Source organism: Amblyraja radiata, chromosome 2, assembly GCF_010909765.2.
Source record: "Amblyraja radiata isolate CabotCenter1 chromosome 2, sAmbRad1.1.pri, whole genome shotgun sequence".
Classification (NCBI taxonomy): domain Eukaryota; kingdom Metazoa; phylum Chordata; class Chondrichthyes; order Rajiformes; family Rajidae; genus Amblyraja; species Amblyraja radiata.
Genome location: NC_045957.1, coordinates 101,551,466 through 101,567,034, shown reverse-complemented (window position 1 = coordinate 101,567,034; position 15,569 = coordinate 101,551,466). Strand labels below are relative to the sequence as shown.

Here is a 15,569-nt window from a genome sequence, read left to right as displayed (position 1 = left end):
TTGAGAAGATGGGCGAAGGAATGGTAAATGGGCTTTTACTCTGACAAGTGTGGTTTTGTATTTTGGTTTGTCAGACCAAGGCAAGACCTGCACAGTAAATGGTGGAGCCCTGGACATTGTTGCCAAACAGAGATGTGGGAGTAGTGGTGCAGGGTTTGCTAAGAGTGGCGAGTCGGGTGTACAGGGTGGTGAAGAAGGCATTTGTCACGCCTGCCTTTAATCTGTCAGCGTATTGAGGACATAAGTTGTTACATCAAGATGCAGCTGTATAAGTTGTTAGTGACCACTTAGAATACTGTGCACAGTTTTGGTCAGCCAGTTGAATGGAGAATGCCAATATGTAGGAAGGGGTAGAGGAGATTCACCGCATTGTTACTCTATCATCACAGCTGTGGCCAGATTTTTTTTCCAGGATATTCCATTCTTATTTTAGATTTCTAGTACTATAGTTAGTGCTGCTTGAATATTAAATATTTTACCTGTTGTTTCATAAGAAAAACTTGATCATCTTCTGATAAGATTTCTTTTTCATGTACAAACTGCAAGAAAAACAGACAGTTATATTGGCTGGCATGCAGTAATGCACCTTGGTAGATATTTTTTAGATTTATAGAGCATGTTGGAATACAATAACTGTAAAATGCTTTTACTTCAATTAAATCGTAACATTTTCTATTACATCAAATTTTAGATTTTGTATATACCGTATTGCCCGGCATTGATGACGATATTTTTTACACCAAAATAAGGCACGAAAATTTACCCGCGTCTTGGAGGCCGAAGGTTAGGTTGTTAGCCAAGAAAGATAGACTTGGCTATCCCCTCACTACAGCAACATCGTTCTTGATAGCCAAGTCCATCCCTCATTGCTGGCAGCTGATGGGATGTGGCTGTAAAGTGGGAAGCGGCTGTAAAAGAACAGCGCCGCTGGGGGGGTGGGGAAGTTCCTGTCACAGCGTGTGGGGAATCTAGCCCGTGTCAGCACGGGCAGGAGCGTTGAGAAGGAGGGGGTCGGCGATCATGCCAGCAACTCACTCATCGCTGCCGCGATGCTCCAGGCGCTGAGTCAACACATTGTGGCCGGGAAGGGAAATAGCTCGGGTGACTGCGACCGGCTGCCAGGACCGGACAGCGGAACCGGCCGCCACATCAGCGCCTTCTGCCAGCCCGCTCACTTCTGGCAGTGCTCTCCGTCTGAACACCTCTCTCCTGCCGCTCGTCGGCCTCGATCACTTCAGCTGCTTCGCGCAAAACCTTAAATTAGGACTGCCGCCGGGGAGGGAAGTAGCTCGGGTGGCTGCGAGTGGCCGCCAGGACTGGACAGCGGAACCTGCCGCCACCTCAGCGCCTTCTGCCGGTCCGGGGATGCTGTCTGGTCCCGGCGGCCGCTCCTGTTTTGGCACTACTGATCCTTATGTTTGAATTTCCTAGTTCCTGAGCACTCCCGTTTTTCCTACCATCTCTCCACCTGCCGTCACCCTCCACCCCCCACCCATTCAGTCATTCAGAATGGAGGAGATCTGGAAGCCTTAGAAAATTGAACTGTCACTCTCTCTACTTTTATTTATTTATTTATTTTTGAGCGTGAGAAATTCTATGTCTCGCAGGCCTTTATTCAAAATTTAGCAACTCAAAATGGGGGTGCATCTTTGACGCAGGTGCATCTTCATTGCCGGGAAATACGGTAACTCTAAAAGGGCATGTTCGTTTAGAAATGGAACATTTTATTTGCCCATCCTCCAAAGTCAGAGATCAATCCATTGATGTGACCAACACAAATATTATGAGCTGGCCTTAGCAAGACCCCATCTTCCAGTGGTAGGCAGATGGAAAGATTTTACCTCTTATCACAACCAAATTAGAAATGGAAGGTCAACAGCACACTGCAAATAATTACTACTTATCTAGATAAAGCAGTTTGTTAGAGAACTGCAACAGTGCATTAGAATCTTAAAATATTAAAAATCTGGTGCATTGTTGGTAATGCACTATCATTATGAACGAAAATCAGGCAGACTTGCAAATTAAGGCAATATAAATGAGATGATAGCACAATATTTTAAGAATGTAGCATAACAAATCCTTTAATCTAGTTCCTTGTATGCCACCACACTAGAGTGATTTAGTATCTGATAAAATGCGGAAAACATACCTTTCTTACTGGAGGCTTCATAATGCCATCTTCAAATTTGTCATCAGCTTTTAATGACTGGAAGTTTTCATGCAAAATTCCTATTTTCTTTTCATTGTCCCATCCTGCAGGACTATAGAAAATATAACTGATTTGAAACAATCACCAAAGCAATAACAAGAATGATCCCAAATGAAAATGTTAACATATACAAAGACCATGAATGGCACAAAATTGGATTGGATTCAATTTATTGTCATTATCTCATAAGACACAACGAAATGCAATTTTCCTTAGTCATATAAAAATTAAAAAAAGCATAAAATACAGAAGTCCACGACACAAACAAACATCCCCACAGCGGCACCAAAGTTCCCCACTGTGAGGGAAGGAACCAAAGTCCAGTCCACCTCCTCGCTGATCTTCCCAGATGTTCCCCCGTGGTCGGGGGCTCCCGAGCACCCCGTAGTCACCGCTACGGGTGGCCCGATGTTCAGGCCCTCTCACCGGGAATGATGGAATCTCGACGTCGAATGGGAGAACATCCTCAGCGGCCCGGACCTCTAAATCGGTCACCTCCCACCAGAGTCCGCGACTCCCAAAGTCCACAGGCCGAGCTGGGCGGAGATTCATGCTGGCGACCCCCGACAACGGGTCGCAGGACTTCGCGATGTTGGTCAGCGCCGCGCGCGTTGGGAGCACCGCGAACCACTGCGCAGCGATGTCGATGCAGAGGGCCCAACACTCCGGAGCTCGAAACGGCGATCCCAGGTGAGGTATCGCCCGCTCCGCGATGTATCCAGCACTGCTCCGCCGCTGCTGGAGCTCTGGTCGGTCCCGGCAGGAAAGGCCGCGCCGGGGGGGGCGACTCGAATAATAGTTGCATCCTCTCCAGGAAGCGACTGAAGGATGGTTTCCCCCTTACCATACCCTCTTCCCCCCCCCACATAAAACAACACAAAAAAAACAAAAAACATACTTTAAACATAACAAAAAATAAAAAAGATACCAGACTGAAGGCGGAGGCAGCCAGCTTAGAGCGCCACCGGATGTCCGAAAATGAAACTAACAGTCCTTTAAACATTCTTATTTTGTATAAAGATACAATGCTAAGTCAATTATGTGAGGTATATTTGTTGTGGTAACATATTTAAATTCCTCCCAGACCGTAAAAAAATTGGGAGAAAATGAGAACTAATAATATTCATGAAGCAATTAGAACACCATGAACTCTGGGATGAAAATAGAAAATGTGCTGTAATCAATCACTTGAACAGAAAATTAAAATATCAGGAAAATTAACATAACTATACTGCCTGATCTTCAACATATCTTCTTGAAAAAGTTTGAAGTGGCATTGGAAAGTATATCAGTTAGTCATTCAATATGTCTGCAAAGTTTATATGAGAAAATTTGTAATTCATTTGTTCAATAAAATACTTCAGGGATGGTTTGCTTATTTTATACAAAAATCTACTTTTGTCATTTTAATTCATATTACAAAATTATGTTCGATGGATTAAACTATTAGTGTGTAAATTCAACATGAAATAAAACAACATTAAAATGATAACAAAGCTAGAATTTCCAATATCCAACTATTGATAAAATACCAGTTTGCATTTCAAGGCAAGCTAATACTTCCAGTATTTTCTATGTTCATCCCAGTGTTTGTGTTTCAATAAGGAATACATCTTAGTTGTCAGGTATATACAGGGAAGACAACCTCAAAATTGAACTCCTTGATTTGAAATGTTAAACAATTGATATGAATACACCAGGTATGGATCAATGCTTATTTTTTTATAGGATCAACCATTATTACTCCACCATACAAACAATAAAAAAAATAAGTGAGCCTGTGATAGAGCATGTAATATTAAGATGTTTAGCATACAATTAAATATGATGGCTCATTTAAAATACTACTCGAGTTAAAGAGGAGAAAACATATTTAAAAAACTGAAGCTAGAATTGAAATTTAAAAAATCAATTTGTAATAAACAAATGGAATGCTGTTTTACATTCACAATGCATTTGTGAGTAAAAATATGCTATAATTCAAAATCAAACTTACATAAATACTGCATCCTTTTCTACAACCAGCACCGGTGAATGGAACGGAAATCCATATAACTTATGGACAAGATACTTATACATTAAATCAATATTTTTATTTTCCTTTATTGAAGTATAAATAAGTGCAGCACCATCTAAAACATCCACATTAAGGAAGTTAACATAATAGCATCCCATGACATAGACATGCTCAAAATATGGCAATTAAGTGTCTGGAATGTTGGTAGGCAGCTTCAAATTGCAAAGCTACTCACACAAATAGTAGCTCAGAACTTAGTACAGCATGACATTGCACAGGCTGTGATTGGTTAGGTCGACCATCAGGACATTATTGCAGGAATTTCTCAGGGCAGTGTCTCAAAGCCCCTCCATGATCAGCTGCTTCATAATTGACGTTCTTTCTGTTACAAGGTTTAGCGTAGGGATGTTCATTGATGATTCAATACTATTTATAATTCTTCAAACAAAGATAAATTGTCCATGCCTGCTTACAGCAAGGAAGGGAGTGATCGATGTCTCTGATAAGAGTAGCAGCAGTTGTCTGATCCTCTATTGAAGTCCTGGGGTATGATGAAGCCATCAGGGTACGTCACCTGGTGTTTGTTGATCATGGTTTGTTGTCCCTCCAGTGCTAGCAGAATGCCTGGCTGGGGCAGGATGTAGACTGCAGTCATGATGAGGGAGGTGAATTTCCTTGATAGGTAGCAGGGATGGGACTTCTCTGCTGTTCCACGTGGGGAGGGGGGGGAGGGGAGGTGGAGAGAAGCAGGAATCGGACAAGACCGCCACTTCCAACTTCCACATAGAGCTTACCACAAGGATGTTGCTGCCGCCTATCCCGATCCATCCGGCCCCAACAGCACTTTACTTGAAGGATTGTAGCAATTCAAGATAGCAGCTAACTACAAGAGCAAAGGCAGATGGCCTTTAAATACTGACCTAGCTAACAAAGTTGATATCTAATAAATTACTAGTAAAATTATATACTTGTGGAGGAAGGAACTGCAGATGCTGGTTTACATTGAAGATAGACACAAAATGCTGGAGTAACTCAGCAGGACAGGCAGCATCTCTGGATAGAAGGAATAGGTGACGTTTCAGATCGAGATCATTCTTTAGAGTCTGAAGAAGGGTCTCGACCCGAAACGTCACCCATTCCTTCTCTCCAGAGATGCTGCCTGTCCTGTTGAGTTACACCAGCATTTTGTCTATATACTTGAGAATGTGATTAAGAGGATGATAGCAGCCATTCTTAAAATTTAATTATTGCAGCCTTAGCTAATGCTGATGTAATTTCCCAAGATAGGCCTTTAGTATGCTTTCTTCATTTAAAATTAATAAATTATGGTTTCTTAACCAATGTCCATGTTTTAAAACTACCAAATGGTGTCTGGAATTTTTCCAAACAGAGGTTTGGAATACATAATCAAATCCATTTTAGGATTATACATTATGACATTTTTATTTAATCCCCTCCCCTCCCAATCCAAGTATCGTCTTCATTATAAAATGTACATGTTTTGGCCCCAGAAGACATTTTAAACCATTAAATAACATTGTTGGACTAGTTAGCTGTTTTTTGCTCGCTACTTAATTGAAAGCCAGTTCAAAATGTTATTTAAAAAATTGTTTTACTTAGATCGACAAATACTATTTGAGTGCACTCAGGCATGAAGATTGAAAAGGATACACTGTAGGCAAAATCTTCGAATGTGTGACTGAATGAAATCGAAGTGTTCATCTCTGTAATCATGTTCCTTTTCCAGTAGACTAATTGCATCACACTGCAGATACAAGATAAAATACACCCAACTGTTAAACTAGCTCTGTCGAGTATGAACTGGTAACTATTTTGAAAGGAGTTAAAATCGAGTCACCCATTCATCTAGCCATTCCTTGAATTTGTTAACAGCTTAACAAATTATTTCTCTACCTTGAAAGAGACAGGATTCCAACAAACAAAATGGCAATGGCCGTACACGTTCTTGGAAGGCTATCCAGGCAATAACAACACAAGAGTGACATGTTAATGCTGAAGTATCCCAATGCCCTGAAGAGTGCATTTCACTTAATTGAATTATTTGCATCAAAAGGAGACTGAAAGCTCGGATGAAAGTATATTTGCAAATATTGAACAAGTTTTGATGTCATAAGCAAATATCAACTGCAAAATTAAAGCTTGACTTACTATTTTTCTGGGTTCTAGAGCATAATGTTTAATGTCAAGGTTCCAAACTAAAGGAACTATCCAAGAGAGCTTAAATTAATAGGTAGATTTAAGAACAGAATAATGTTTTAAACAAAATTGTTTTCTCTATGGTCCAACCTTCGGTCCTTTAACCTGTTCACTGCCCTGCTACTTCCCCTGCTGTTGCAGGGGAAAGTATCTCGGGAGGGGATGGTTTGGGTGGGAAGGAATGAGTGAACCAAGGAGTTGTGGAAGAAGTGCTACCTACTGAAAGCGGAAAGGGTTGGAGATGGGAAGATGGCATTAGTGGTGGGATCATATTACAGGTAGCTGAACTGTCAGTGAATAACATGTTGGATGCAGAGGCTGATAGGGTGCAAGGTAAGGAATTATATCCTTGTTCTGTAGAGGGGTGTGCATTGGAGAACTGCAGGACACAGGAGGCATGGGTGAGGGATCCATCTCCAAGAGCAGGGGGAAACCACATTCACATAAGAAAGAAGACATCTTGGATGTCTTGGACTAGACAGCTTCATCTTGGAAGCAGATGCAGCAGAGACAGAGAAATTGAGAGAGGGGGGGGGGGGTATCCTTGCAAGAGGTGCAGTCAAGATAACTGTGGGAGTCAATGGGTTTATAATAGATCACAAATCACAAACTACAGACCAGCAACCACAATATCAGGATAGGAGAAATTCTCAAATCTACTATAAAAAAAGTGCAGTAGGAGAACATTTGTTAAACCTTATTGGACCTGGGTAAAGTCAGCATGGTTTAGGAAAGGGAAATCAGGCTTAACAAACCTAATGGTTCTTTTTAGGATCTTCGTTATTCATGAGGGATATTGGGCACAGATTTCATGCCTATGCCCAATCATACTCTAAAGCATTAACATGTATTATAAGCATTAGACTTTCAAATGCTTCTAGGCAGTGGTATTTAAAATAAGATACATCTGTACATACATTGAGTGGTTCCTCAATGTGTACATGTATACAGAAATTAGTTTGAAAGCATTCAATATGGGAACTTGGGCAAGTATGCGGAGAGCAAATCGGCAGTTAACATGGACCGAGTAAAATAGGTAAGGGAGAGGCGACTTACTTGATACATTGGACTTCCATAAAGTCCCACAAAAGAGATTAGTGTGCCAAATTAAAGTTTGCAGAATTGAGTTATGAATTGAAAATTGGTGGAATGGCTACCAATCTCAAACTGGTCATCTGAATTGTGATAAATTAGGAAAAGGGAAGGCTCAACTAGATCTGGGTGATCTTGTACATCAGTAGCTGAAAGCATACATTCAGATCAGCAAACCGTTTGGTAGCCATCATTGCAAGACAGCCACTCTACCGTGCTTTGAGGACATGAGTCAGAATATCTTGCTGCACATGAACTGAGACTTGATGAGATTCCATATGGAGTTGTGCTTGCAGCTTTTATTTCCTTATTTGACATGGAAGAAATACAATAGAGGCTTACTAGCTTGATTCCTGCTATGACACGATCGATATAAAGGAAGAATTGGGTTGGTTAGGCTTACACTCAATGCAGTTCAGAATTAGAGGTAATTGTATAAAAACCTATAACATTTCTAACAGAATTTGCCAGGATACAGTATATGTCCTATGGCTAGAAAGTCCAGAATGACTAAAAGTTTCAATAGGTTTATAAAAAGGAAAAGATTAGTGAAGACTAATGTAGGTCCCTTACAGTCAGAGACAGGTGAATTTATATTGGGAAACAAGGAAATGGCATAACAGTTAAACGAGTACTTTGGTTCTGTCTTCACTAAGGAAGACACAAACAATCTCCTGGAAATACTAGGGGACCAAGGATCTAGTGGGAGGGAGGAACTGAAGGGAATCCACATTAGTCAGAAAATGGTGATAGGTAAACTGTTGGGACTGAAGGCAGATACATCCCCAGGGCTAGATGGTCTGCATCCCAGAGTACTCAAGGAGTTGGCTCAAGTAATCATGGATGCATTGGTGGTCATTTTCTAATGTTCTCTCGACTCTGGATCAGTTCCAGTGGATTGGAGTGTAGCCAATGTAACTCCACTTTTTAACAAAGGAGAGAGAAAAACGGGAAATTATAGACCAGTTAGCTTTACATCGGTAGTGGGGAAGATACTGGAGTCGATTATTAAAGATGTTATAGCAGTGCATTTGGAAAGCAGTGATCATGCTTGACTAATCTTTTGGAATTGTTTGAGGATGTAACATGTAGAATGGATAAGGGAGAGCCAGTGGATGTGGTGTATCTGGACTTTAAGAAAGCCTTTGACAAAGTCCCACACAAGAGGTTAATGTGCAAAATTAGAGCACATGGTATTGGGGGTAGGGTATTGACAAGGATAGAGAACTGGTTGGCAGGCAGGAAGCAAAGAGTAGGAATTAACGGATCCTTTTCAGAATGGCAGGCAGCGACAAGGCTCTGTGCTGGGACCCCAGTTGTTTACAATATATATTAATGATTTAGACAAGGGAATTAAACGTAACATCTCTAAGTTTGAGGATGACACAAAGCTGGGTGGCAGTGTGAGCTGCGAGGAGGATGCTATGAGACTGCAGGGTGACTTGGACGGGTTGGGTGAATGGGCAGAACCATGGCAGATGCAGTATAATGCGGATAAATGTGAGGTTATCCTCTTTGGTGACAAGAACAGGAAGGCAGATTATTATCTGAATGGTGTCAGATTAGGAGAAGGTGAGATGCAACGAGTCCCGGGTGTGCTTGTACATCAGTCACTGAAAGTAAGCATGCAGGTACAGCAGGCAGTGAAGAAAGCTAATGGCATGTTGGTCTTCATTGCGAGAGGATTTGACTTTGGGAACAGGGAGGTCCTACTGCAGTTGAGACCGCACCTGGAGTATTGTGTGCAATTTTGGTCTCCTAATTTGAGGAAGGACATTATTGCTATTGAGGGAGTGCAGTACCTAATGGCCCACTCCTGCACTTATTTTTTATGCTTCTATGAAGGGTCACAACTTTGAGACAAGGAATGTCATTTGGAACCAAAATCAGGAGAGATTTCTTCAGAAAATGGTGAACTTGTGGAATTCACCTCTCAGAAGCCGTTGTTAAATATATTCCTGAAGGAGTAGGTATTTTTTTTAAAGCTAGAGGATTCAAGGGCTTTGGAGAGAAAGATTGTGGGACTGATGTGGATGAACAGCCATGATTATGTTGAATAATTGGACAGACCAAAGGGCTAAGTAGTTCATTGTTGTTCATGTTTATTTATGGCCAAAATGAAAATTATAGTTTTCATCAGAATTTAATATTTTAGAAAATACATGCGAGCTTGAAAATACATGTGTGAATAAAAATATTGCGTTTTGCAACAGGCTTGAAAAGTTCAGATCAATCTATTTTTATATATGTTAATAATGTTATCATCGGTTTCCATAGAAAGCAGACCGGGTTGTGTTACATCTTATTTTGGTTTCCCAAGGTTGCATTTAACTTGGTTGTATTAAAATGTAGCTAGAGGAAATGCAAGGAACTGCAGATGAAGGTACAAAAAAAGACAAAGTGCTGGAGTAACTCAGCAGGTCAGGCAGCATCTCTGGAGAATGTGGATAGGTGACGTTTCAGGTTGAGACCTTTCTTCAGACTGAACTCTAATATTTTGTCTTTTTTTGTAAACCAGCATCTGCAGTTCCTCACCTCCTCCAATCTGAAGAACTCTTTACATGCAAGTATTTTCTCAAGTCAAAATGTTTCAGTTGGAAAAAGGACCAGCTCTGTAAGTTACTCAAGTTAATATTTATCAGGTGAATATTTTCATGGACATACCTTGGTGCAAACTACTAGTACTGGAATGCCAAGATTATGTGTAAGGGTATTCGTGCCCAGAGGCAAGACCACACTTTCTTCATTTGTTTCTTGTGAAACCATACTTCTTCTCTGTGGAGATACTGGTGTTTCTTTATCTGGCTCTTCGTATTCTTGAAACTGTCTCACTACTGTAAATGGAACAAGAAATGGGAAGTAAATAAATTATCAGGCACCAAATTAGTACCATCTTTTATTTCTCATTTTACATGATACAGTAGGCCATTCAGCCCATTAACTCTATGCCGACTCACAAAGCATTTAAATCTCCCTTCCCTGTAATCCATCTTCTGCTTACATGCCCCTCAACACAACTCTGATTTTGCTGCATATAAAAGGTGTCACATTGAGACTTACCTCAGTGCTGTTGATGCAGTTTTTTCATTGATCAAGTTAAAATATTGGTGTCAAGTAGATTAATAAAACATTAATAGACCAAATGAGAAGTAGCTATAACAAAAAAGGTTCCTCCTATTAAATAATAGCATTTCATGAATTCTAACTATATTTTCCTCTGAACTTTTCTCAAAATCTATCAGTGTTATCAGTGTTCTGCCTGTTAAGAGAAGGGAAAGGCAACAAATCCTCAGAACCCAATTACCTGAATGACACGTATTGAAAGAGGTGGCTATGGAGATAATGGATGCACTGCTTGTCATCTTCCAAAATTCCACTGATTTAGAATAGTTCCAACACACTGGAAGGTAGCATATGCAACCACTACTTTAAAAAAACTGATGAAAGGGAAATGTAGGCATTTAGAAAACATCGTGTCTTGACAAAGTCAACATGGGTGTGTATAAGGAGGAAATCATGATAAATCTGTTAAAATATTTTGAGCCTGTAACAAGCAGAACAGATAAGGACAAATTAGTTTATTATAGTGTACTTTCAGGCAGCTTTCACTATGGTAACACTCATGAGATTATTACACAGCATTGGAAGCATTACACTGCTGGTAATAGAAGAGTGGATACAGATAAACATAGAAAATAGGTGCAGGAGTAGGCCATTCGGCCCTTCGAGCCTGCACCGCCATTCAATATGATCATGGCTGATCATCCAACTCAGTATCCTGTACCTGCCTTCTCTCCTTACCCCCTGATCCCTTTAGCCACAAGGTCCACATCTAACTCCCTCATAAATATAGGCAATGAACTGGCCTCAACTACCTTCTGTGGCAGAGAATTCCACAGATTCACCACTCTCTATAAACAACAGTAGAAATCAAATATTTATTTTTGGGTTGGGAGGTGATAGGGTTTGGCTCTTCACAATGTAAATGAATAATTAAAAGAAGAGGAATATATACATGATTTTATTAATATTATCAAATGTAGGTGGCAGCGTGGACTGATTGGAGGGCAAAGTGAGATTTAAGTGAGTTACTAACACCAAAGTGAAAAGTAAAAAGGCATGCTGATGAATGTGATGGAGAAATTCTGAGGTTTGTTAGCAACATCAAGGCGGAGCATTTTTTAAAAGGTGGGAATGAAAGCTGTTTGCATTTGGAGGGACCAAGGCCTCCTTGTATATGACTCATGAACATTTTCAAGAGAGAGTTAAATTTCGCTCTTAGGGCGAAAGGAATCAAGAGATATGGGAAAAAAGCAGGAACGGGGTACTGATTTTAGATGATCAGCCATGATCATATGGAATGGCGGTGCTGGCTCGAAGGGCCGAATGGCCTACTCCTGCACCTATTTTTTCCTAAAAAATTAATGTGCAAGTACAAGGAGCAAATAGGAAGGCACACAGTACATTGGCCTTTACTGCCCACCCCAACTATATGGGTCTTCAGTGATATCAATTTGAATACATGGATTGACTCGGATTTCCCTAAACAAGGAAAGGATATTTTTGCAACAGGGGAGTGCAATAAAGATTTGTCAGGTTGATCGGAATTGTGGGTTTCTTGTATGAAGAGAGATTAAACAGAATGGCCCTCTACTTTGAGTTTAGGTGTAACGTTATCTTATTGAAATATTACAATTTCTCATGGACTTGATAAAATTGATGTTTTCCCTGTCTGGAACCAAGGGTCAGTGTCTCAAAAGAAGTCTTGACCATTCGGGACACGGATGAGAATATATTTCTTCGCCCAGAGAATAGCAAATCTTTGGAATTCTCTAAACAAGAAGGTCTACTGATCGACAGTCTCAGTGAGTATAAAGATATTTTTAAATATCAAGAGAATCACAGGTTACCAGGAAAGACAATGACAATGATCAATCATGATTCCCCTAATTGGTAGTGCAGATATTAACCTTGTGATCATTTCCAGTCTCATAAGATCATGTGATAGGAGCAGAATCAGGCCATTCGGCCCATCCATCGTCTACTCCACCATTCAATCATGGCTGATCTATCTCTCCCTCCTAACCCCATTATCCTCTCTATTACCCATAACCCTTGATACCCGTACTTATCAAGAAATTATCTATCTCTGCCTTAAAAATATCCATTGACGGCCTCCACAGCCTTCTATGGCAAAGAATTCTACAGGTTCACCATCCTCTAATTAAAGCAATTCCTCCTCATCTCCTTCCTAAAGGAACGTCCTTTAATTCTGAGGACCTCTTAGACTCTCCCACTAGTGGAAATATTAAATGATCAATTAATGATTTGGTGACATTGTGGCACAGCTTATAGAGCTGCTATAGAAGGCATTGTGGCACAGCTTATAGAGCTGCTATAGAAGACATTGTGGCACAGCTTATAGAGCTGCTATAGAAGACATTGTGGCACAGCTTATAGAGGCTATAGAAGACATTGTGGCACAGTTTATAGAGCTGCTATAGAAGACATTGTGGCACAGCTCACAGCGCCAGGGTCCCAGGTTCAATCCTGACCTTAACTGCAGTCTGCATTGTGACTGCACATTCTCCTTATGACCACATGGGTTTCCTCCGGGTGCTCCGGTTTCTTCCCACATTCCAAAGACATGTGGGCTAATTGGCCTCTGTAAATTACCCCAGGTGTGTAGAGAGTGGATGGGAAAGTAGAATAACCTGGAACAGGTGTGAATGGGTGATTAATGGTCGGCATGGTCTCGGTGGGCTGAAGGGCTTGTTTCCACGCTGGATTAATTTATGTGCCGTTGTTTTTTCTAATCTCATTCTTCTACAATATGGGTACTTTCCAAAACAAAGTAATCAGTTTGCAACCAAATTATGTTGTGGTTTATTTTAAGAATATACAAAAGCAGTAGGCCACTAAAACCCTCAGGCCTTTCCTGCTATTCAATAAAACAATGGGCGATCTGATTATAACCTCAGTTCTGGATGCAGATGCAGCATGCAGTTAAGACTGCAAATGGTACGTGGCCTTCAGTGTAAGAGGTTTTGCAAGCAGGAACAAGGATGTCTTCTACAGGGCATTGATAAGACACACACAAGTACTGCGTGCAGTTTTGATTTATTTTCCTACAATGGTGACGCAGCGGTAGAGTCACTGCCTTACAGTGCTGGAGACCCGGGTTCGATCCCGACTAGGGATGCTTGTCTGTATGGAGTCTGTGCGTTCTCCCCGTGACCTGCGTGAGTTTTCTCTAAGATCTTCAGGTTTCTTCCCACACTCCAAAGACGTACAGGTATGTAGGTAAATTGGCTTGATAAATGTAAAAATTGTGTAGGATAGTGTTAATATGCGGGGATCGCTGGTTGGCACAGACCCGGTGGGCCGAAGGGCCTGTTTCTCCAAACTAAACTAAAAAAAAGAACATATTTACTATGAAAAAAGTTGAGTGAAAATTCACTTAATTGATTCCTGGGACAGCAGTACTGTTGTACGGAGAGAGATTGGGTTGACTGTATTCATTACAGTTTAGAAGAATGAAAGGGGATTTTATTAAAATATAAATTGAAAATTCGTACAGGTCTCAACAGACTGGATGTTAGGAGGATATTTCATCTGGCTGTGGGTCTAAAACAAGGGTCACAGTGTCAGGATTCGCAGCAAGGCATTTAGGATTGAGATGAAAATTTGCTTCACAGTGCACTGTGCATCTGGAAGATTCTCTTTTACAAGTGGAATATGAATATATTTAAGATAGCAGATACAATTTGAGACTCAAAGGATATCAAGGAGTATGAAAATCAAGGAACATGGTTTTAAGACATAGGATCAGGGAGAATTGTTTTTAAAAGCAGAGCAAGGTCAAAGGCTGAGTGGCTGACATTTGCTCCTTTCTTTCAAGAGCTTACAATCCTCACGATGAAAAGAAAATCCACTTCAGCTGATTTAAATTGGAGATCCTATTTCTAGATTCTTTCAAAGAAAATATCCTCCCCACATTCACCCTGACCCGAGGCCACAGGATCTCGCACAATTCAAGGAAAATCGGCTTTCTAAACTTCAGTGGATGTATGATTAGCCTTCCAATTATTTATTTCGGATAATCCACGCATTCCATATATTAGTCTTGAAAACCTTTTCTGAACTGCAGTAACTTCCAATCTAACATCACGAGACCAATATTGCATTTTGTAATCCAGACGTGGACGCAATAATACCCTATTGCACTGAAGCATAAGCTTGCTACCTTTGTATTCAATTCCCCTTGCAGAAAATAACATTTTGCTGCTTTCCTAATATTTTATGGCTTTGGGAAAGGTTACTATCATAATCATAATCATACTTTATTAGCCAAGTTTTGCAACATACGAGGAACATACGATGAAGTCTTGACCAGAGCCGACTGCGGGAAACCACTAGAAGCATTATATTTGACAATCAAGTCATTTGGCAAGCTGCTTCATAAAAGGTTATGTTGGATAACACATTGCCATGGTCACAGCAAACAGAGTAAATATAGTGGGATCATTTTCAGGTTGGCAACCTAGGACCTAATGCTGTACACAGGAGCTGCGACATATGTTAATAACTTGGCAGACGGAAGCAAATATCAGCAACCAAATTTGTAGATGATGGAAGTAATGCACAGCATACAAATAGTTCACAGAAAGACATTGGCCGGTTTGGAATGTGAGCTAAAAGTTGGCAAATGAAGCTAAATACGTTTTTGCAAAACTTCATTAATCTTACCCGATTACCGTATTTCCTGGCAATGAAAACGCACCTGCGTTGAAGACAAACCCCTATTTTGAGTTGCTAAATTTTGAAAAAAGGCTGGGGGGGACAGGATCAAGGGTTTGGTTTAGTCAGTAGAAAGAAAGATGTGAAACTCCTTCAAGGAGGCAATGAGGACTGGCGAGCCTCCATCTTCACCTGTCCCACAATGCGCTGTGCGGTTCAGGCCTGAGGGACGGGGACTTTCTGGCTCGGGGAGAGGGGGAGAGAGAGGGAGGGGGAGAGGGAGGGGAAGAG

General features: G+C 40.8%; 1 protein-coding gene across 1 annotated transcript in view; it reads right to left on the bottom strand.

Moving 5' to 3' along the window:
* The window catches only part of dync1li1 (dynein cytoplasmic 1 light intermediate chain 1), a 65,371-nt gene that overhangs the window by 19,373 nt on the left and 30,429 nt on the right, over positions 1 to 15,569 (bottom strand). The window contains exons 3-7 of the mRNA XM_033039853.1: positions 10,203 to 10,400; positions 5,901 to 5,994; positions 4,209 to 4,344; positions 2,153 to 2,264; positions 480 to 539 (exon numbers count right to left, since the gene is read on the bottom strand). Coding sequence (XP_032895744.1) covers positions 480 to 539; positions 2,153 to 2,264; positions 4,209 to 4,344; positions 5,901 to 5,994; positions 10,203 to 10,400 — 600 coding nt within the window. The remainder of the gene's footprint in view (positions 1 to 479; positions 540 to 2,152; positions 2,265 to 4,208; positions 4,345 to 5,900; positions 5,995 to 10,202; positions 10,401 to 15,569) is intronic.